The sequence below is a fragment of the Physella acuta genome, unplaced genomic scaffold, assembly GCF_028476545.2.
Source record: "Physella acuta isolate Inbredline_101_S28 unplaced genomic scaffold, ASM2847654v3 ptg000659l, whole genome shotgun sequence".
NCBI classification, from domain to species: domain Eukaryota; kingdom Metazoa; phylum Mollusca; class Gastropoda; family Physidae; genus Physella; species Physella acuta.
Window position 1 is genome coordinate 408704 of NW_026732178.1, and position 25263 is coordinate 433966.

General features: G+C 35.4%; 1 protein-coding gene across 1 annotated transcript in view; it reads right to left on the reverse strand.

Annotated features, from left to right (window-relative positions):
* Window positions 1-584: 584 nt before the first annotated feature.
* LOC131948769 (uncharacterized) overlaps window positions 585-25263 on the reverse strand; it is a 54236-nt gene continuing 29557 nt past the window's right edge. The window contains exons 11-28 of the mRNA XM_059310445.1: window positions 24671-24727; window positions 22568-22640; window positions 22018-22078; window positions 21121-21328; window positions 20601-20688; window positions 19026-19387; window positions 18323-18456; window positions 16949-17113; window positions 15619-15826; window positions 14343-14609; window positions 13691-13900; window positions 11862-12303; window positions 10802-11057; window positions 6774-6898; window positions 5105-5259; window positions 4079-4225; window positions 2473-2566; window positions 585-1942 (exon numbers count right to left, since the gene is read on the reverse strand). Of these exons, the coding sequence (XP_059166428.1) occupies window positions 1799-1942; window positions 2473-2566; window positions 4079-4225; window positions 5105-5259; window positions 6774-6898; window positions 10802-11057; window positions 11862-12303; window positions 13691-13900; window positions 14343-14609; window positions 15619-15826; window positions 16949-17113; window positions 18323-18456; window positions 19026-19387; window positions 20601-20688; window positions 21121-21328; window positions 22018-22078; window positions 22568-22640; window positions 24671-24727 (3196 nt within the window). The 3' untranslated portion in view covers window positions 585-1798. The remainder of the gene's footprint in view (window positions 1943-2472; window positions 2567-4078; window positions 4226-5104; window positions 5260-6773; window positions 6899-10801; window positions 11058-11861; window positions 12304-13690; window positions 13901-14342; window positions 14610-15618; window positions 15827-16948; window positions 17114-18322; window positions 18457-19025; window positions 19388-20600; window positions 20689-21120; window positions 21329-22017; window positions 22079-22567; window positions 22641-24670; window positions 24728-25263) is intronic.

Consider the following 25263-nt stretch of genomic DNA (forward strand, 5'->3'; position numbering starts at 1 on the left):
TTTAAAATAAAGAATGTTATCACAGACAGTTTTTTAGGAAAAATGGGTATTTGTGACAATTTGAGTAAAACTATAATATATTATGATTTGAATAAAATCTGTTGAGATAAAATGGAATGTGAATATAAATAATAAACATAGGAAATAATAATCAGATTTTAATTCAACTGCTTTGATTTGTTCCATTTCTAAAAATATATGTATTCAAATTATACTGTTTTTTTTTTAGTTTGGGAATATCTGTATATAATGTAAAACATCACAGGATAAATGGAAAAAAATCAACAATAAAAAAGTTGACTGGAATATCAAAAAGCTGGACGGATATTGACATTTTAAAATATTTAATACAGATAACACAATGTAGTTTATATCTATTTAACAAGTATATACAATTAAAAGTTGTATATTTAAATTTGTGTTTCGACATTTGTTTTCTAGATCTATATCCTAAAATTTAAATTAAAAAATCATTCTGTAGTCCAAAAGGAGATAAAAAAACAAAATTAATGAAACAGCAGAAATATATTTCAGCTGTCAGTGAAAATTCATTTATAACATACTGATATTTTTTCTTTAAAAAACATTACAATATGGATAAATATTATAAATCAAATAATATAATATTGATCTATACAAAGTAATCTATATTTTCACTAATAGTTTTAGCAAAAAGAATAGTAGGTAATCTTGTATTAACAGCTTAAATGTCCATAAATGTGACAATTCTATAATCATTTACTGAACACTTCACAACTGATTTGAAATGTTCTGATTGTGAATGACTTCTCATTAATGCTAGCCACAACAAAAGAACACTTACAATTACTGGTTAATCTAGCAACAAATTAGCAGTTATTGGTAACTTCAGCACAAGGTTAGTTGTAAACCATAAATCAGTTTAGCCACAGGACAGTCCAACTGTAGGAAAATGTAGCCAAAGATTTTATCTAACCATAGGTCATTCTAACCATGAATCCAGACTAACTATTAATTTTCTTTACTTTAGTTAGCTAATCTAATTCCATATCTTATTTGCAGATAACACAAACAAATCAACAAATAAAATAATCTTTAAAGATCTACTACCATAGGATACATGTTAGAATTTTTCAACATAAATAAATCCAAAATAGACACTGCTAATTAAACTGCTAATTAATATGTTGATTACATAAAAACATATACTAAATACATAGTTACATAAAGACTTATTTAAGCTTGCATCAGCTAATTACAGAGTATAACAAAAATAAAAATAACGTAGCTCTTACAAAGAGCAGTATAAAAAAAATAATACAACACAGTTTTCTTCACAACCTGGGTTCTTTGAGCACTATCACCTACTGATATAATCAATTGAGCATAAGTGAAGATACTTCAAATAAATCATTACATATTTACTTTTCTTTTTGCTTTGAATATTTTTCTTAAAATGCAAGACTGAAGCATCATTTTTGGTATTTTAAATTAAAAAAAAATTACTGTTGAAATAAAGATGTTTTTATGATATTTTTGTTTTGTTTAATATATTGATCTGTAGCTCAGAAACGATTAACCAAATTAAGCAAATTTAAATTGACAAATCTAATTATTTGTGCCCATTGACGAAATTAAACTAAAGCTTTTAATCCCTTTTCTTTGGAAGCAAACACCATAACTACCAACTTATATTTATCACAGATTTAAAACACAACCAGTTAGTATTGAGTTGTCTGGTTTCCTCAGCAGTCCTTTACCAATCAACAATGTCATTGTGAGTAGTAGCCTGGTGGTCAGTGCAAGTGTCCTGTGGCACTCACCAGTAGGACGAGCCGTAGTCTCTTCTCTCACTGGAGCTGCTGAGCTCATATCTTAACTTGCCCAGCAGCTTGTTGGTCAGTCTGCTGATGTCCATAGAGAGGCTCAGGCTCTTGTCCAGGCTGATGTCATCATCCCCTGACTGTCAGGTGAGAGCAAAGGTAAGTGTTTTAATGCTGGGAGCTTTGGTCAATGTGGGGGAGTGGAGGGAGGGGGGGGGGGGCAGAATGTTGATAATCATAATAGTGTTGGTCTAAATATGGGGGAGAATGATGGCTATCATGATATAGGGCAGATAGAGGGCAGAATGATGGCTATCATGATATTGTTGGTTTAGATAGGGGGAGAAGGATAACAATTATGATAGTTTTGGTCAAATTAGCAGAACCATCCTAACAGGTTTGGTCAAGCTAGGGGGAATAATCAGAACAGTTGGGGAAAGAATAAAAGCAGAACATGTTAAATAAAAAAAAAAAGAAATAATCATAAAACAGAATTTAAATGAACATTTAAATATAACTAACTATAAAACAGAATTTAACTAAATATTTAAAATCACTCAAAGAAGAAAGAAAAAAAACTTTTTATCAATATTTAAAATCTTCAGAAAAGAATGATTAAAAAATTAAAAAATAAGGGAGATAATTTAAAGACCATTTAAAATCAACCCACCTCACTAGAAGATCCGCTATGGCGCCGATAGCTGCGACTTCCACTTCTGTGATGGGACCTGGCTCTTGTCCTTCCTCTGGACAAGCTATGAGTTCTATGAGAAGGTAGGTGTGTTAGTAGGTGATAATAACACAGGTAAACATGGGACAAGTTACGAGTTCTATTAGAAGGTAAGTGTGTTAGTAGGTGATAATAACACAGGTAAACATGGGACAAGTTACGAGTTCTATTAGAAGGTATGTGTTTTAGTAGGTGATAATAACACAGGTAAACATGGGACAAGTTACGAGTTCTATTAGAAGGTAGGTGTGTTAGTAGGTGATAATAACACAGGTAAACATGGGACAAGTTACGAGTTCTATTAGAAGGTAAGTGTGTTAGTAGGTGATAATAACACAGGTAAACATGGGACAAGCTACGAGTTCTATTAGAAGGTATGTGTTTTAGAAGGTGATAATAACACAGGTAAACATGGGACAAGCTACGAGTTCTATCAGGAGGTAACAGGTGATAAAAACATAGGTAAACATGGCACAAGCTATGAGTTCTATCAAAAGGTAACAGGTGATAAAAACATAGGTAAACATGGGACAAGCTATGAGTTCTATCAGAAGGTAGGTGTGTTAGTAGGTGATAAAAACACAGTTAAACATGGGACAAGTTACGAGTTCTATTAGAAGGTATGTGTTTTAGAAGGTGATAATAACACAGGTAAACATGGGACAAGCTACGAGTTCTATCAGGAGGTAACAGGTGATAAAAACATAGGTAAACATGGCACAAGCTATGAGTTCTATCAGAAGGTAGGTGTGTTAGTAGGTGATAAAAACACAGTTAAACATGGGACAAGTTACGAGTTCTATTAGAAGGTATGTGTTTTAGAAGGTGATAATAACACAGGTAAACATGGGACAAGCTACGAGTTCTATCAGGAGGTAACAGGTGATAAAAACATAGGTAAACATGGCACAAGCTATGAGTTCTATCAAAAGGTAACAGGTGATAAAAACATAGGTAAACATGGGACAAGCTACGAGTTCTATCAGAAGGTAACAGGTGTTTTAGAAGGTGATTAAAACATAGGTAAACATGGGACAAGCTACGAGTTCTATCAGAAGGTAACAGGTGTGTTAGAAGGTGATAAAAACATAGGTAAACAGGGGACAAGCTACGAGTTCTATCAGAAGGTAACAGGTGTTTTAGAAGGTGATTAAAACATAGGTAAACATGGGACAAGCTACGAATTCTATCAGAAGGTAACAGGTGTTTTAGTAGGTGATAAAAACATAGGTAAACAGGGGACAAGCTACGAGGTCTGTCAGAAGGTAACAGTTAGATGTGTTTAAGTAGGTGATAAAAACATAGGTAAAATTGTAGGCTAAGAATTTCATTTTTTTTCTGATTTTAGAAATAAAATTTATGTGGTCAGAGTAACGTGATGAACTTTCTACAGGGTTACAAAAGTCAGTGACTTAAATTAAGTAGTGCTAGAATTGTCAGTGTCATACTCTTCTCCATGGTCAGTATGAATGATAACTTCAAAAAATGTGTGCAAGGAGAGAGATGGTAAAAAAATCTGACTTAAAATAAAAAATAGGTGGTTCACCTTCTGGTGCCCCTCTCCTCCCCGTCCGAGTCACTCATCTGGCTGTACTCCCTCACTCGGTAACGTGATCTTGACTCAGGGGTGTAGCTCCTTTTACGTGAGGTAGACCTTGACCTTGGACGGCTGGGTCTAACAGGTGAGACATCCCTGTGTACATGAAGATTAAATTAATTATTAATTAAACCAGGATAAACTAATTATTTTTTAATTTAGTTTAACTAGGATATTTAACCTATGTCTGAGGACTATGTATGTTGTTAATAGAACATATACAATCAATAGTTAATTGCTCAGTTATGGAGATTGGATGAAAAGTTGCATTATTTTACTAAATTTAAATTTCCTAAGAATGTTAACTCAATGCTGTTTTTTTTTTTAATGAATCGTTATAGTTTTAGCTTACCAAATATGGTATTTCTGTTCTAGACAATAAATAGTCAAGATATATTTTCTGATTGGTTTTTTTTTTACAGAGCAAACATTTAGATAAAGGTACTTCACAAGGATGAACATAGGACAAATCAAAAATGGATATAGGTTTGTGATCTCATGCAAAATTATTACATTTTTAAAATAATCATGTCTTTTGTATGCTTTGAATTATAGTGGAGTAAAAATTAATTAATTTCATGGTGACTTTTTAATGAGAAGTGTGAAATTGTGGATATTTAAAAACTTGAAAGTTGATTGGTAATATTTAATCAAAATAACATCAAATTGTAGTGAATTTATCAAATAACATGAAATTGCAAAGGACCCTTAAATATGAAATGAAGTAATTATAAATGTCAATTGATGAACAGGTCTATTCTATGCAAATTTAAAATAAATACATTTTTAAATCTCTAATAGAACAGTGAAAAAATTATCTTCCTTAGTAAATTTTTTCTGAAATATTTTGTTTTACTTTGTAAAACAAAGTAAAAAAATAGTTTTTCAATGAAACTGCAATAGTATAATGTGAAAATGTATTAAATGGGGGATGTTACATGTAACATAAAAACTAAAAGATAACAAAATTTTGACCTGGCACTTGGGTAAGGTGGAGGTACCCTGGCAGGCGGTGGAGCTGTGGTTGGTGGAGGGGGTCTGAACACAAATCCACCGTGGGTGTGGAAGCTTGATCCCCCACACATGGGACAGGACTGGCTTCTGTATGACACACCTGGGTGCTGACTCACCTGCGGAGGTTGCAGAGGTTTAGTTCACATTTTACAAACAAATAGTCAATAAGATGTAGTGGTCGGGGGTCTAGGACATTAACCCCCTGTCAATTACCCCCCCCTCCCCGAACATATCCCCCCTGACATTACCCCTCTGAGAAATTATACCCCCGGGGAATTACCCCACTCCCCCAAGCTCAAGAATCCTGACTCTAACTCCAACTCTAGACTTATATATTACCTTAATTCTAACATTAAGAAAAAGCATAAACCTAAGCATTCACCTCAGCCTAAAACTAAACCCAAACTCAACCCCAAAGTTAGACATTAGTTTAAGCCTAACCCTGACTCTGACTATTACCATAACCCTAACCTTATAATTTATCTCGCAATATGAAAATAAATTTAAATCCTGCATAAGGTAGCCATACACCTTGTATAACCTTAGTAACGTGTGAGTCTACATTGCAGGTGAATCAGTTTAGAGTCTCACCTGAAAGGATAAGTATGAAGCCCAGACAAGGTGTTATAGGAGGGATCAGCCCCCCCCCCCCCTCTCTTTACAACTACATCACATGGATCAATGTCAGAGTGAAGGAGTAGGCTACAAGGGGCTCTGACATGAAGGTGGGGAGGGGGGGTGGAGTCCAGATTATTAGACTGACCAGGATACCTAAGCTAAACAGGAAGGAATACTTACATCATCATATGACTGGGGGGGGAGGGGTGGAGTCCAGATTATTAGACTGACCAGGATACCTAAGCTAAACAGGAAGGAATACTTACATCATCATATGACTGGGGGGGAGGGGTGGAGTCCAGATTATTAGACTGACCAGGATAACTAAGCTAAACAGGAAGGAATACTTACATCATCATAGGACTGGGGGGGGGGGGAGGGGTGGAGTCCAGATTATTAGACTGACCAGGATACCTAAGCTAAACAGGAAGGAATACTTACATCATCATATGACTGGGGGGGGGGGTCCAGATTATTAGACTGACCAGGATACCTAAGCTAAACAGGAAGGAATACTTACATCATCATATGACTGGGGGGGGGGGTCCAGATTATTAGACTGACCAGGATACCTAAGCTAAACAGGAAGGAATACTTACATCATCATATGACTGGGGGGGAGGGGTGGAGTCCAGATTATTAGACTGACCAGGATAACTAAGCTAAACAGGAAGGAATACTTACATCATCATAGGACTGGGGGGGGGGGGGAGGGGTGGAGTCCAGATTATTAGACTGACCAGGATACCTAAGCTAAACAGGAAGGAATACTTACATCATCATATGACTGGGGGGGGGGGTCCAGATTATTAGACTGACCAGGATACCTAAGCTAAACAGGAAGGAATACTTACATCATCATATGACTGGGGGGGGGGGTCCAGATTATTAGACTGACCAGGATACCTAAGCTAAACAGGAAGGAATACTTACATCATCATATGACTGGGGGGGGGGGTCCAGATTATTAGACTGACCAGGATACCTAAGCTAAACAGGAAGGAATACGTACATCATCATATGACTGTGTGCGGGTGGCAATGTATCCTGCTTGGTGCGCTGTATGTGGCCGGGGTGCACGACGTATCTGGTACCATGGTCTGTGCTGAGGCTGACCTGTTGACCTTTGCTGATAGCCTAGTGGAAACAAATTGTTTCGTTCAGCTGGCGCTTAACTTTAGATAAATAATTCTAAGAAATATCTATAATTCAATTGCCAGCTGCAATGTTTCCTTTGTATTAAAAAAAATGCAATTTTTATACTAGAAGATATCTGAAGTGGGTAAAATGAGTGCAGAACATCAAACAGAAAAATAAACCAAAGAAAGTGAAATTATTCCAAAGTTTACTGTTTACTGAATTTGATTTGTTTACTAATGGACTAATATATATAGGACCCACAAAAAATGTTCTGTAAAAATTACTTTACAAGCTGAACTCCGTTACTGATAACATCCCAAGAGTTTAGGCCACAACAGATTTTTTCTTACTTCAGGTAACGTTACAAAAAATTCATCTCAATTAGATATACTCTATTAAGTAAAAAACTGCCTTCATTAAAATACATTTTAAACTAAGCCTTTGATTACAGATACTGCAATGAATTTTTCTATTCCTAACACTTCAGTTTTAAAGAAAGGATGTGAAATATAATAATTCTTTTTAAAATCCATGTACTACAGAAATAGAAAATGGTGTTATGTAAGCAGAAATCAATCACTTTCAGGTTACCAAAAGGAAGATTATATAAGCTGGTAAACAGGGATGTTGGAGGGAAAATAACACAATTTGTTACTTTGTGCAGGATTATACATGAAGAAGGTTAGAATTAAATATGATAAACACAAAGGAAACACAGAATTTTTGTTTTCTAATATATGTGGAGAAAAAAGGAAATAAGGTTTTAAAGAATGGTCACATCAATTATGTGGGGTTAAATACTGGCTAAAATCGACAGAAGCAGGATTATACACGAAGAAGGTTAGAATTAAACATGATAAACACAAAGGAAACACAGAATTTTTGTTTTCTAATATATGTGGAGAACAAGGGAAATAAGGGTTTAAAGAATGGTCACATCAATTATGTGGGGTTAAATACTGGCTAAAATTGACAGAAGCAGGCAGCATTAATTCATTTATATAGATTTGTTCACAATTTTTTCTATCGATAGTTAAGTTACACCAAATATAACACCAAGGAGTAAATAATTCTTCTATCAATAGTTAAGTTAAATTACACCAAATCCAACACCAAGAGGTAAATTATTAAGCAAACAATGTGTTAAGACTTGCTGGTTATTGACTTTCTGTCTTTTAAAAAAAAATGAAGCATAGAATTGAATCATTGCATACATGTTCATAAAATGAAATCACCGTCATTACCAGTTGATAAAATAAAAATGTTTTTTTTTAGATTTAGTTTTTTTTATACGAATAATGTATACTTTTATATCATAAATTTATGCACAACTAATCTAAAATTAAATCATTTTAACCCTTTATCTACTGACGGTACTTATAAGTACCACTTTTATCAAGCGCCTGTATTATTTTTTTCCCACGTTTTCTTTAACTTGCTTTCGCGTCCGGTTCTCCAATCAAATCTTGCGATCGAAATTTCTGGCACTTCCCAGTTAGCTAGCGCGCTGAAATTTTCAGGGAAGCTTTGTTTTGGATGACAATAGAATATTCATTTGTTATTATTACTAAATTGATCCATGGAAACATTTTATTGAGCATTTTAGACCGCTATATAATTGTAGTAAAAACGTGGGGAAAAGGGGACATAACCCAGTAACTGTAATTTGATGAAAACAAGGTTCGGTACTTTCCCTCTTTTTACTGAGTAGTGTTCACACGGTGGTAACAACTGGTGGCCAGTATGGGGGAGACGATATGGTCGAGTGGTTGGGTACAGGATTGCTATCCCACTCGACACGGGTTAAAATCTATGTGTTCTAGTCAGTAACGTATTCACACAACGTGTTTTTTACAAGTTGTCTTTGAGTTGTCTTCGTTTACCCAAAAAAAAAAAAGTGAAAAGATAAAATCGATAGCAAGATTTTAATGCAAACAAACAGACAAAGACTAAAAAGTAGAAAATAATTATCATTAAAAAAGTTTAAAAAAACCCACGTTTTCTGATTGAACTAAAAAGTAGAAAATAAATACTATACATCACAATAATGAAAGCGATCACTCTACTATAAGCGATCAAAAACGTGGGGCGCCGTGATTTTCTTACAGTTTCCAATACTGTTGACTCTCTACAAGCTCCCTAATAAAAGTCAATAGTATTATCTAATCAATAGTAATATAACTTTTACTTCGGCGCCCCACGTTTTTCATCGCTTATAGTAGAGTGATCGCTTGCATTATTGTGATGTATAGTATTTATTTTCTACTTTTTAGTTCAATCAGAAAACGTGGGTTTTTTCAAACTTTTTTAATGATTATTATAGTCTAAGTTGAATTTTAAAATTTTTTGATATAATGAATAGTATTATCTCCCCTGAGTATCAGGTGGTTGGCCAGATCGACTTATTTTGAAAATTATCCCTGCGGTGGTATTTTCAATTTCTTTCCGTATCAGTAGTTCACAACTGTGCATTACAGATCTCACACTTGTTCTTAATTTTGCTTCCTTTTACCTTAATATTCAACTTTTCAAGCCAAAATATTTTTTATTGGCATCTTCAATAGTCAGGTAAGTGTTTTTAACTTATTAGATCAATGTTTACACGAGAACTTGTGAGAACCGTTAGGCCACACAGTCATATTTTTAGGATTTCTTGAAAATAAACGTTTTTCGATGTGGAGTGACATACTAATTATCTTGATAACCAATTATCAAAGTTTTGTTAAAAAAGGATATTTATACATTCAGAAGATCTTTAGCATAAGGTTTACCTAACCAAAATTTAGATTTCTTTTAGTAAAAGAATAACAAGAATGAAGATAGTAGTTGCAGGCTAGTTTACAAGGCTACTAAAGTTAACTTGTATGGCTAAGTCCATTTGTTTGTTATATGTATTGCAGAAAATTGTCTTGCATATAATAACTAGTATGTACGGAATGTATACTCGTAGACTAGTAATAGTCCTTACTTCAGCATATAATATAAATCTTTTGGTAAATTTTAATTAGGAGATATAAAACACTAAGTCACAAAGCCTTCTAAACACATGGAGCTCACTTCTATTTATGAAATTTACACTGTAGTGTAGGTCTATCATAACATTCTGGTAGGCTACAATAATATACTAGTAGAAGGGTACTACTAGTACTATTTTCAAAATATTTTTGAGGCTCATTGTAACTTCTATTGGAAGCTTCCAGCAAAAGCAGGTTTAGTTCAGCGACTGTTACTACACCAGAAGGACCGCAGACAAGAATGTGTCACTAAGGAATAAGGAAGTAAGACGTGTCTGCACCTTTTTCTGTGTTTGGTACAGTCAGAATAAGGTCTAAGTTGTGTGCCCATAGGAAATCCAGTCTAAAACAATACTCACAATATATTTTGAGTTGTGTTTATGTGTGAAATTTATAAAAATGATTGTTATAATGAAAGCCATGATATTAGTTAATAAATTTTACAATTTATTCATGTTTTGTAATTTTTTAATTTTTCTAAAAAAAAAAATGTCCTACATTCCTGACGGTACTTGTAAGTACCAATACCTATTTCGACCATTAAAAATTATCGAAACTAAATTTCCTTCAAATTATGCTTTACGTGTGCCAAAAACAATATAGTAACACACTGTTTCAGACAAAATATCTTTCAGAACTTAATTTCGTAAATAAAGGGTTAATCTGAGATTGTCATTTAAAGGTTTAAAAAAAAGAAAGAGCAGCTTTAAGTATTAAGCTGATTTTATATGTTCATGAATAATTACATGTTAAGCTAGCATATCAAATTTTAAAGTAAAAAATTTATTTTAAAAATTTTACCATTTAAAAAAAAAAAAACAACTGTAGGCCTAATCAACCAGCAAGCCTTAACAAAGCTAATGATGACTGAAGCACAAGTACAAACCAGTGTCACTAAAAACAGCCCTGTCGTCTTCATTGTCAGCCTCTTCACCTGTGCTAGAGTAGATCTTGCCCCCCGCGGGGGTCACAAAATACCCTTGTGTAGACAGCTGCTGTCTCATGGACTCTGTGCTGAAGCGTGATGGCAGGTAGTAGTCGTACAGCGCCGCTGTCTCGGCATCCGCTGGGGCTGCTGTGGCCCCTGCCACACCCTGCTCCATGGCCGCCGCTGCTGCTAAGCCTGGGTCTGACTCCGACTGCTAAAAAAATAAAAATTAAGTATAATAATGTATTTTTTCTGAAGTTAGTCATTAAGTTAATTCAGTTATTATTGTATGGTAGTAGAGGATAGTAGAGCACGTGACTACTGACTTAAAAGACTTGAATTCGAATCTTGCGCTCGAGGCCATAGGATATCCCTGAGTTCATCCAGCTCTGATATGTACATGACTCACATTGAGGAAATAAGGATGGCTGGGCATAGAGTTGACCACACTTTGACTTTATATGTCGAGGTTACAGAAATAGATGAACTCTAGTTCATCTTCCTTAGTTACCACCAGTTTGAAAGGCTAACTTTACTTTTTAAAAATTAAGATAAAAGACTTGGGTAGACAACATCTGCTATACTGACTTAGATAACAAATGGGTAGAACACTTGCTATTAAGGAATTAACTGGGATTTATGAAAATGTGCTCTAGCTAACAAATGTAATATTCCTTTCCCATTCTAATTTTATACATTGAAGAAAAAGATAACTTGAAAACTGTCAAACTTGCTAAAAGTAAACCTCAATGGAGAACTTAAATGTCATCTTACAAGGTAGCAACAAAACAAAAACAAAGAAAGGATGTTAAAATAAACCCAAATAGAAATAATCTGCAGAACAAAGCACCTTGATTCAGCAATAAATTGAAAAGACACTATTAGGTATTGTGAAATACTATAGACAGAAAAATAGCCTCAGGAACATTTATCAAAAGATAACCAAATACCCCCCCTCCTCATCATGGAATAAATCTTCTGAACTTGTTTTCTTAAATAAAAAAAACATTGAACCTACTGGTAAACCTCCTCTTGACTTGCGCTCCTGCCTGCGCTGTCTGATTCTGTCCTTGCCACTTTGCTTCCTGGTGCGCTCCTGACCAGGCAGGATTGGAACCCTGGGGTTCTCAGCATAAGCATCAGCTGCAGCATAGCCCAGGGGAATGTCTCCCCCATCATACTGCCTGTTCTGGGGCAGGCTCCAGTACCACTCATCATACTCCCTCTCCCTGCCGCCAGAAAAGGAATTTGCGCGTCGCCGGGGCATGCGCATGAAACCGTACGGGTCGTCAAACGGGTCGTAAAACTCGGGTTCTTTTCTGCCATCGGCCGCTGGGGGCTGGGATGTCATGTGGATGATCTGTGGGGGTGGGGGAGGCTGGGAGGACTTCTCATGGGCCCTGGCTAAGCCTTCTTTTAATTTTTCTATGTCTGCTTGTAGAGCTTTTAACCTACTGCTACTGTAAGTAGAAAGTTTGAGTACATCCATTAAATCCTCACATTATTTTAAAATGTTGTTATAAAAAACACATCTTTTAAGATGGAAAACATAAATTATTCGTATTTCATCAACACAACTAAAAGCATAGAAGTTTTGTGTCAACTAGATTTAAAACACATGAAAATAATAATTAACTTTTTTTCATGAAATGTACAAAATCATTGTTTCAGTAATTATTTTGGACCAGCAATTTAAAAAAATGTGTTTAGAACCATCATGTCCAAGTAACTTATCTTTAAGCTAAATAATCATCAGAATTGGGAAGACTTAAATACTTCATACAGATTTGAATTATTAACCAAAATGGACACAATGTGTTTGGTAATCCTGTCCAAAATATCTTGTTACTATTATGATTACTGAAGTTCTATACAGCATCAAACTAGCCATTGACACTGGAGGCACTAGTATGTTATTAAGATATATATAAAAGCAAGAAAGGGACATAACCACAAGCCACAACTTTGTTATTATTCAAGTGTAATACAGCATCATATTAAACAGTGATACACCATCAAGGACCATAACTACCTGTTATTAATAACTACATTAAAGTTTGGTAAAGGGTCACTACCTATTATTAACAGCTATATTGAAGTGTGATCAAGAAGCATAACTACCTGTTATTAATATGATACTAAAATGTGATCAAGGGACATAACCACCTGTTATTAACATCTATATTTAAATTTAATCAAGGGCCATAACTACATGTTAACATCTATATTAAAGTGAGATCAAGGGCCATAATCACATGTTAACATCTATATAAAAGTGAGATCAAGGGCCATAACTACCTGTTATTAACATCTATACTAAAGTGTGATCAATGACCATAACTACCTGTTATAAACATCTATATTAAAGTGAGATCAAGGGCCATAACTACCTGTTATTAACATCTATATTAAAGTGTGATCAACGGACATAGCTACCTGTTCTTAACATCTATATTAAAGTGTTATCAAGGGCCATAACTACCTGTTATTGATATCTATGTTAAATATGATCAAGGGACATAATCCCCTGTTCTTAACATCTATATTAAAGTGTGATCAAGGGCCATAACTACATGTTATTTACATCTATATTAAAGTGTTATCAAGGGCCATAACTACCTGTTATTAATATCTATGTTAAATATGATCAAGGGACATAATCCCATGTTCTTAACATCTATATTAAAGTGAGATCAAGGGCCATAACTACATGTTATTAATATCTATGTTAAATATGATCAAGGGACATAATCCCCTGTTCTTAACAACTATATTAAAGTGAGATCAAGGGCCATAACTACCTGTTCTTAACATCTATATTAAAGTGTGATCAAGGGACATAACTACCTGCTGACGCTGGATGCCCTTGTAGTGATGCTGGACCCCACCTCCACATCAGAGCCAACACTCCTCTCCTCGTACTCCTTCACTCTGGCGGCGATCTCTGTGTTCCTGAGGTCATGGGGTAGCAGTAGAGGGGGCGGGGCTGACCCCTCCTCTAACACCTGGTCTGGTCTTGATACTGGTCCTTTCAAGTGAGACTCTATACGGTTTTGTCTGTAGAAAATGTGGGCTTACTTGTAGCTTTACATGTCCATGTGGGATTATTCTTCTTTTTGTTCGTTCTTAATTTTAGTGATGGAAGGGATCGCCTCCAACACAATTATCTATTATATGCTGCACTCATGGCAAAATAAAATAATTTTGTACATATATAAGGTAGCTGAGTTTATAGGCCTACTGTATAAAAAAATATACAATTGTTTTGTAATAAAAAATAGTGATATATAAATACTGAACAGAGGCTAAACACTCACCAAATCTCTTTGCTTTAACAAAAATGAGCAAGTGCTCACCTAAGCTCAAATCTCCTAGCTCATACAATCATGAGCTAAAATTCATCTAAGCTCAATTCTCTCTTGTCTCAGCTCCACAAACATGAGCTAAGAATTAGCTATACTCAAGTCTCTTAGCTCCTACAAAATGAGGTAACACTCACCTAAGCTCAAGTCTCTCTTGTCTTAGCTCCTTCTCGCGCCTAGAAATTTCTCCGGCTGCCCTACTGCTCTGGCCACTCCCAGCACTGCTCCTACGGCTCCTCCCACTCTCCTCACTCCCCCTCCTGGCTCTAGTGGTGAACAGGTCGGTGGTGGGGGAGCCCCTGCTGCTGGGGCGAGGCGGGGTGGCTTGGGATTTTGGTACCTTCACTTGTGAAGAGTTCTCTGTCTCTGTAGATTGTTCTGTTGATGCTTTACTTCCCTTTGATCTTCAGAAAAAAAGTTAAATAATTATGTTAAATATTAATTTTTTTTTTTAAAAGTGTCATTCTTAACAATTGTATTTCATTTGGATGTTGCTTATTTCTATAAAAATGTATCTAGATATATGCGTCAACATGGTTGGTTTGGTAAAGCTCATGGTTGCTTAGCCAAAAAGTCATGAGTTTCAATACCCGGGTAAATGAGGCCCAATAGCTGGGGACAACAACCAATTGAGGAGAGACAACTCCACAACCACGCTGCCCCCAGTTCATCTATGCTGTGATGAATACAAATTATAACCAAACTTTATATCTACATTTCCCCCTTTCCCTAACCCAATCCCAAACATTGCACATTATTCCCTAACCCTCACCCTATCTGTAACCCTAACCCCAATCCTACTCCTTATCAATAGCCTCACCCCAAGCCATATTACTAACTCTATCATTATCTTTATTACCCTATCCCTAACTTATCCTTAAACAGTCCCTATCAGTATGTATTCCTATGAATAAATAACCAAGGATAATGTTCAACTCAGTGGCGTAGCCAGGATCGTCTCAAGGGGGGGGGGGGGGTTTCCAATTTTAACCCGGGGACAAACTTTCAATTTGCACCCCCCCTCAAACTTTCGATTTGCACCCCCCTCATACTTTATCTACTTTGTCTATGGGGGGGGGGGGGGGTTATGACCCCCTAACCCCCCCCCCCCCCCCCCTGCCTACGCCACTGGTTCAACTGCAGTTTATTGGGTGGGAGAAGGGGTTGATGTACACGGCGGTTATTATGGGGGGGGGGGGGGGTAATGAATTCAGTGGGAGTGGGGTTCAATGTGGGAAAAATAAACATAATGTAATCGATTTAAGAATGGTGGAGGGGATTATATCTGCTTCTGCTTTTTTAAAAATAAATATACCGGAGATCGTACTGTAATGTAAGTAAAGATGGTGGCTTATTTTTTTTACTAAACATACAGGGGACTGTACTATACTGTAAGTAAAGATGGCGACTAACTTTGGTTTTGCTGTGGTCTCCTTCTTTACTTCCTCAGTACCAATGGCTTTAGCTGAGCTTGATGTTGCTGATGTTGCTGGTTTGACTGAAGGGGAGGCTGGTGGGGCTGACAACTGTTGACTTGCTTGATCTTTCTTCTTGCTGTCTTTTCTTTCTGGCTTAGCTGTTGCTGGTTGATTGACAGCTCTTGGTGTTGACACATCTGAGTCTAAAATATTTCTTTTTTTATCATTATATATATATATATATATATATATATATATATATATATATATATATTTATATATATATATATATATATATATATATATATATATATATATATATATATATATATAACCCATGCTTCACTACATAATTATTTAATTAATTTTTGGAGGACAAAATACACAATCCACAACCAATCCACATCACCCCACCATACACCCCTAAAACGCAACCCCACCTAGCAACCAACGTTTTAGTTTTCTACAAGCATAGTTCTGGAATTTTAAAATTTTTTAAATATAGAACTTTCAAATTTTGTAAGAGTCCTTATATGACAATTTTTAATATCATTGAACAAACAATATTTCTGAGATAGTGTTACATGTTACGTTTTATAAGATATACAATTACATACTATATTTAAGTATCATAACACACACTGGTAATTACCATAACTTATGGACTATATGGAATAAATCATATGTAAAATGCAATATCAGAGACAATGTGACACACAATAAGTAATAACTCTTATATGAACATCATATCTTAAAGACTATATGTACCACATCATGTATCACATACAATGAGGAAAACACAGAAAGCAGCCTCCTCTTAGTTATTTCTTAGTTACCTCCTGTAAGTTTAAAATCGAACTAAATTATCTGCCCCTAATAGAAACCCGGCTGTACGGCTCTTCGATTTGTAAACATTTAGCTTTGTAAACTTTTAGTGTGACCACAGCTCACCAGACAATGTGGGGGTGGGGTGGGGGTGGTAGTGATAGTGATAGAGAGAAAGAGAGGGGACTGCAAGGAGGCGTTTGCAGCTTGTTTTTGAACGGCTCCCAGAAGAGAATTATATAGATAGATATTTCTGCCTCCAGTGATAAAACAAAAGTAGGTGTGAGACACCCACAGACAAAACCCCACCCACCTGCAGTGTTATCCTCTAGTGTGGCCTCCAGTGATACAACTAAAGTAGCTGCGTGACATCCCCCCCCTCAGACAAAACCCCACCCACCTGCAGTGTTATCCTCTAGTGTGGCCTCCAGTGATACAACTAAAGTAGCTGCGTGACCCCCCCCACCCCCAGAAAATACTCCAGACCAAACCCCACCCACCTGCAGTGTTATCCTCTAGTGTGGCCTCCAGTGTTGACTCTGTCTTGTCCCTCTTCCTTGTCTTCTGTGTCTTACCCCTGGCCGCAGCACTGCTGGACGCGCTGGACACACTGTCCAGGCTGTCATCAAAGCTGCCCTCCCCTCTACTGCTGCCTGGCCCACGACCTGCAAACAACACTAAAATGTTACTGCATTCATATAGGAAAGCTTTTGTTACTTGATTGTTCCTTACAGAACCACTAAAAGCAGCTGATAAAAGGGAAGGGTGGCAAAGCATAATGAAAAAGTCAACAGTGGTCAGTGGCGTAGCCAGGAATTGGTCATGGGAGGTGTTCAAAAATGTTTCCATATGTATATAATCTTATATAATCCTATATATATATATATATATATATATATATATATATATATATATATATATATATATATATATATATATATATACATTTATATATATATGACTATATATATAGGTGTCAGGGTCCGTGGGAGGGGTTATAACCCCCCTAACCCCCCCTTGCCTACGCCTACAATGAACCATGGTTATTGTGTAGATAGATTTCACTCTGGACAGTGGTTCTATAACAAACTTTGAAATGGTAATTTCACTGCTACAGTCAAAAAGCAAATTCAATCAATTGTTCCTTAACCCTTATTGGGGTAGTTAGGGCATCACAGTTGATTACATCATTATTTTTTTGCATCTGTCTTGGTCATTTGCTGCTCTGAGTAGATCTGCAACTGGGGGTCCAGTCCAATCTTGATGTCATCCATCCAGTAACATCTTTGCCTTCCCCTTCTTCTCCCTGGTACAGTGCCCAGTATTATGGTTATGACATTGGTTCATGTGATATGCCCAAACTATCACATAACATTTATCCTTTTATTGTCTGACAATCATTTCTGTTACTTTGATGAAAGGATAGTGTTATCAGTTCTAACAGTTTCCATGACTTTGGTCAGGTACCTAATAGAGCTGTGTTGACTCAGGGACATCCTATGTACATGTTGCCCTGGAAATAACCTCCCTTCTGAGACACACCTCTTACCCTACATGGTAAAAATTATAGTACAAAAAACAAACAAGTAAAAATACAATTTTGAACATGGTGTCAATCTGGTAGATGAAGTAGAGTTCACCTGTTTCTGAGAACTTGACATAAGAAGGGATAGTATGGTCAATTCTATGCTCAGCAGGCTTAACTTTCCACTAACAAGAGTCACAGGTAACCATTATAGTTACCTCACATATTAAACCCCCTACTATAAAAGATTACTTGTCTTCCAGCAATGAAAACAGTAGATCTAGTTGGTGAAAACTTTATCTGAACAAACAGTAGCAACAACTACAGCAATGATGAACTGCCTGCCTACCTTTGCTTCTACTGTGGTGTGTGGCCTGGCCCTTGTCCTTCTTTGGCCTGTCATGTGACCTGTCATGTGATCTGTCATGTGACCTCTCAGAAGGCAGGGTGGATGTGTCTAATGACTCATCTGTTACTGTGGAGCTGTGTGTAAACAATATTAAACTTTATAGCGGATCTCTAATAATTTTGAAAAGAAATATAACTGCTTTAGAGATTGAATTGAGTACTGAATTTGATAAAAACCTCTAGAAATAAAAATCTGGTTAAAAATTCTAGCAGACATAAATATGATGATTATTTCTAGTAGCAATATCAATAGCTTTTACTAATTTTTTTTGGATTCTATCTTTCTTTTTTCTTTTACACTGATGTCCAACTTTACCATTACAGTATAAACACCTTGCACAATAAGAAAACAATATTATTTATTTGATACACATTATAATAACAAACATAAAAAAGCACAAGCAGTCAATCATATACCTCAATTTTTTTATTTCCATTTATGAACTTAAACCCTATACCAATAAGATGAGTTAAAAACAAAATAGGTTCTAAATTGATTGCTTACTAGTAAATGAAACCTAAAATGAGTCATACTTAGTAAAAACTCTGCACTACTTAATAAAACATTTTCTAATTAGTGTAAGTTATATCTTTCTATGTTTGAATATTAGAAACTTAGCGCCTGCTTTAACAATATTTCTCACCTCTCATCTGCTTGGTGCCTAAGTCTCAGAGCCTGTTCCTGTTCCTGACGTTGCTGAACAAATGCCGGAGGCTCCCCCACACCTGACCCCACCATCGACCCTATAAACCCGCTGTCTGCATCATCGGCAGCACGCTGCTTGGTCATTTGTTTGAATTTACCAGGTCCTGGGAGTGCTGCTAGAGCGCCCTCTGTGTCATCGGTGAATGGGTGAGGGTTGCCAGTGGCACCGCTGCTAGTGGCACCAGTGGCCGATGCCCCATAACTTTGAGAACCTCTGGCACCTGGAGAGCTGTGTTGATGGTTGTCGTGGCCAGGTGGTCTGTTGTCAAGCAGGTTGTGTGAGCCTGGCATATCTGGCATCTAAAAAAAAAAACAATACATTTTGGCTTAAATGATTTGTTTTACTTTCAGTAATCCTAACCCCAGAAACAAAACAATACATTTTGGCTTAAGTTTTTTTTTAAATTTCAGTATTCCTAACCCCAGAAACAAAACAATACATTTTGGCTCAAGTTTATTTTTACTTTCAGTAACAGTAACTATAAGCTTAAAAACAATATAATGAATTATGCTCAAGTATTTTTATTTTCAGTATCCGTAACCTTAACCCTAATGACAATATAATGAATATATACGTAAACAATTTTTACTTTCAGTAACCGTAACTCCAACCCTAAAAACTATAGAATGAATTTAGGCCTAAGAATTTTTTACTTTCAGTTTAAAGACTGCATATGACTTAGCCCACTATCTCTAAAGAAACTAACCCTAGCACTGTTCTAAGCTTCTGCCCAACACTTAGCCATAACTCTGAGCCTGGTCCTGGATTCAGAATAGCTAAACTAAGTGTATGAAATGTTGTAATTTAGATTGCTTGCAAAAATCATGAATATATAATTTAAATACAATTTAAATACACGGTAAAAATCAATGTTGAGCTATAAGTAACTAAAGTTATTTTTTCAAACCTGACAGTCCATAGGGCAAGTGAAGTAGAGTTCACCTGTTTATGTGACCTTGGCATATGAAGGGATAATGTGGTCAGCATTATGCCCAGCCGGCTTTACTTTCCATAACATGAGTTAGATACCTATCACAGCTGGGTGGAATTAAAGGAGATTCTACCGACTTGAACCCAGTTTTGAAGTCCAGGACATTTGGGTTACCACTAGGCCATGTCATACTTTTACATTAAATTCAACTTTATTACATGTCATAGTGTACACTGACTGATGGATAGAAATATATTATTGCAAACGCTAACTTTTTTAACACTAGTGTGGTTCAGTAGAAACCAAACTCAATAAATCTGCAATAAATGTCATCATTTTTATTACGTTGAAAACTTGAAGAATAAGGTAAAACAAAGGGAAATCAGGAACACATGTGAAATATGTACAGAACGATTGTGAACTACCGATACAGGTAGAGATTGAAATTGCCGCCACACCAGAAGTTTTCAAAACACATCGATCCCTCCACCTACCGGTTAAGGGATGATTTCGATTTTTTAGATAGTAACATAATAGTAACAATAATAATAAAGCGCTAATAACATTATCAATTGTGAGACCTTAGAAAGCTTGGGATCCCTGAGTTCATGCCCATGACGTTTTGGCCTGGGTAGGTTTGGATTGGTGGTATCATGAGTGTTGAATGAACTGAAAAAAAAAAATAATTTTATAAAAATGTGTTTAGATGAGATAATAAACTTTTCTTTTTGATACTACAATTTTAAGACATTTTAAGAGTGTAATTAATGAAGATAATCTTTTGTTGCTAATTAGCAGTAAAATATTTTTTAAAAATTATTTAAAAAACAAAAAAAAATTTTTTTCTTAGGCCACAAAAGTTGAAATTGAGGTGAATACTAAATCAAGGGAGATAATTATAATCTGACATAAACTGAGTACACTCCCTCCAGCAGTTTTAAAAATATAAAATGGAATATGATGAGTATAGTAAATCAAGGGAGATAGTTACAATTTGATGGTTATTGAGTGATCTCCCTCCAGCAAATTAAAAAAAAATAAAAGTTGTACAAGAGCATAACAGTGGAATGTGAATACACAATCTAAGGAGACAATGCCAACCTGTCAGCCAATGATTGGTCCGCCTCCAGCCTCTGTGTCCTGGATAAAGGCCTATCATACTCTCTGTGCTCATAACCATAGCCACTCCCACGGGAGGCGGGTCTCTCTGGGTTGCCATGGTCACCATTGGAGAACTTGTGGTTCCTTGAAGGTGGGCGGTCCATGCGGTCAGGTAAGAGAGACCCCAGACTGGAACGTGTGCTGCCATCTGAAACAGGACGTTTTTTTTTTCTAGCATACAATCATCACCCTACAATCATCACCCTACAATCATCACCATACAATCATCACCCTACAATCATCACCCTACAATTACCACCCTACAATCATCACCCTACAATCATCACCCTACAATCATCACCCTACAATCATCACCCTACAATCATCACCCTATGTGACTTTAACATAGACTGATTACAAAATTAAAATATTTAATTAAGATGGGGTAGGCTCCTGTGAAAAAAACCTTTTTAATACTAGAGAGCAAAGAATTTTTTCACTACAGCTTTTTTAACGTACATCCACACATGTATTTCCTTTAAATAAAATTGGTGGGAAAATCTTAGTAACTATGACAACAGTGGCCATCTTGAAATATTAACCTATTTGTAGGATTTCCACCATTCATAAAGTATTATATTTTAAGCCCAATAAAGAATTAATTCATAACTGTCTACCATATTTTGGGGTACTCAGCTAGAAATTTTAAGTGCAAATCTTCAAATTAATTTATTATGAATTTTCAAAATGTGGATCCATTAAAAACACTACATTTTAAAAAGGGAACTTCACCCTACTTTAAATCAGTAATTTGAAATGACACATACACATACAAACACATAGACATTCAACAAAACTAAACAGGTGTACACAGAATGGTTGGAACATACAACTTACCAAAACGACCCCTAAGGCTGTCAGTGTCTGAATGTTCTGAAACTGACGATCTCCCCTCATGCTAAAATAAAAAACATGAAGTTATGATTCAACAGATATAACACACTTTTTTGTGTCTTTAATCTTAATTTCTTCTTATTTTTTTTTCTTTATTTCTAATGTTGGAAGGGATTCCCTACAATACAATTAAGTATTATGTGTCAACTTGTTATTTGTCATTTAGACCGTTGACTCCGATTTCAGCCAACATTCTTTGTTAATTTTCTTCCATTTCCTTTGTCTAACCAAGAAAAATCTACAAGGCACCAGTAGTTTGATTTTGGAGTTGTCTCCTAGAAGAGTTGGTACCCAGCTATAGAGCCTTTTCTGCTCGGGGGTTTAAACTCAAGACTTTTCAGTTTAGCAACCATGAGCTTTAACAACTCAACCACATCAACCCATAATTGTAATTAAAACCAACAGTTTCTGCTTATTAATATAAAATAATTATTATTGAAAGTCTAGCAATAAATATTTTTTAAAAGTTGAGAGTATACAAACATCTGCTCACCCTAGAGAGAACAGGTACGGGAGATCTTCTCTGGTTCTTCATCTCTTGTTCCCTCTTGTTTAGTTTCTCCCATCTGTAAAACACAACCATCATCAATCTACAATCATCAACACAAGCATGACCAATCTACAATCATCAACACAGGCATCATCAATCTACAATCATTTACACAATCATCACCAATCTACAATCATCAACACAGGCATCATCAATCTACAATCATCAACTCAAACATCATTAATATACAATCATCAACACATGCATCACCAATCTACAATCATCTACATAAGCACCATCAATCTACAATCATCTACATAAACATCATCAATCTACAATCATCTACATAAGCATCATCAATCTAAAAGCATCAACACAATCATCATCAATCTACAATCAACACACACATCATCAATCTAAAATCATCAACTCAAGCATCACCAATCTTCAATCATCCACACAAGCATCATCAATCTACAATCATCAACTCAAACATCATTAATATACAATCATCAACACATGCATCACCAATCTACAATCATCTACATAAGCACCATCAATCTACAATCATCTACATAAACATCATCAATCTACAATCATCTACATAAGCATCATCAATCTAAAAGCATCAACACAATCATCATCAATCTACAATCAACACACACATCATCAATCTAAAATCATCAACACAAGCATCATCAATCTACAATCATCAACACAATCATTATCAACCTACAATCATCAACACATGCATCACCAATCTACAATAATCAACACAAGCTTCATCAATCTACAATCATCAACACAAGCATCATCAATCTGCAATCATCAACACTATCATCATCAATCTACAATCATCAACACAAGCCTCATCAATCTACAATCATCAACACATGAATCATCAACCTACAATCAATCTGCAATATATTTTACAGATCCTTAATGAAAAATATGGGGAAAAAAATCCAAATGAAAATTACAACATTCATTCATTCAATGAAAAATATTTTTAGTTTTTACCATCTGTTTATATTCAATCTTTCTATTCTTTGAAATTATGGTTTTAAAAAAAATGTTTATAAGAATTAACTTGCTAAACATATTTTTTGTGTCAAAATATGTCAATATTTCAAGCAATGATAGATTAAAAAGTGCAAAAATTAAAATTTTTTGAAGACATCAAAAGAGCTTTACCATCAAATGATAAGCTTAAGTGAGAAATACAATACAATACAGAAGTTTGAAATAAAATGGAGTTTTGTATCATTCACTTAAAAACGACAGTATGCTTTCATTACAATTTGTATAAAGCATTTTCTGAAACAACCTATTTTAGTATGCACTAGAGCAGTGGTTCTAAACCTGGGTTCAATCGAACACACACCAACTCATTCGATTCACATTCTGATTTTGTCAGTGCGGACGATAGAACTATAAAGAAGGGTTAGGTGAATACGCATGTAAAATTAGTGGGGTTCTGTAACTCCAAAAAGGTTAAGAACCACTGCACTAGAGCTTACGGTGTTAATTAGCATACATAAGTATCTGCTAAGTATATAATAAGTATTCAGTGCTTGGAGATAGGGAACAGCCGAAATAGCACTTGACAGTTTCTAAACTTGTGTGTTAATAGTTAAGTCATTTTATAAGGAAAAATAATTAGAGAGCCACTGGGGTCATTGTTGATTGTGCTGGAAAACACCTTTGAATAAAACTGAAAGGGGGGGAGAGTAAGTGACAGGATGGAGGTGTAAGGAGAATGGGCTCCCCAAAGGTTAAGGTCAATGTGGGTGACTGGAATCGTGTATGTGGAATTACTTTTAGATCCAAAGACATGTGGGGGGTGGGGGATCATGTAACGGACTTATCCAAATGACTTCCTTTTAAATTAAAGCTGTTACCCGTTATCCTATTTCGTTAGACACAACCATCTTACTTCATTTTAAGATGGTTGTGTCTGAAAAACAAGGATAACAGGTACAAGTTGTTACTTCCATTAAAGTAATCGGGACAAAGTTTATGCTAAACATGTGGAAGACAGGGGGGTGTATACCCTAGGCACTTCCTGTTCTAAATACCCATAATCCCTGGACTAAGGTGACTTACACAGCATTTTTTCTTTCATTCAGTTGTAATCTGTTCTCATGCTCCATTATGTTACATCTAATGACACAGAAAGTTATGATGTGAGCCACACGTACAACAATGAGAAAATCACAATGGTTATGATACACTTTTATAACTTTTGTAAGCAAATTAAAAACATATATTCTCAGCTGGATTTGTAAAGTTAGAATTTTAACAAATAATATTCTTGATTATAATAGTAATAAAAAATATTTTATATAATAAATAAAATATAAATTTAAAACACTTAATATAAAATTACACAATAAATGAAATGTAAGCAAATTGAGTTGATTAATAAGTTGCACTTTACTGTTATGTTATTACTTGAAACATAAATTCGTTAACTACACCACCAGCAATAACAATTCTAGACACATTTAATAAGTAATGCTTATGCATGCATAACAAAATTAGTAAAAAAGAAAAAACAGTGTGAATGTGTGCATTTTTATATGTATAAGTAGGCATATATGTATGTGTACCTGTACATGACGTACATGTATATGTGTGTATGTATAAGCATATGTATATGTATGTAAATGTATGTTTATGTATATGAGTTCCTATAT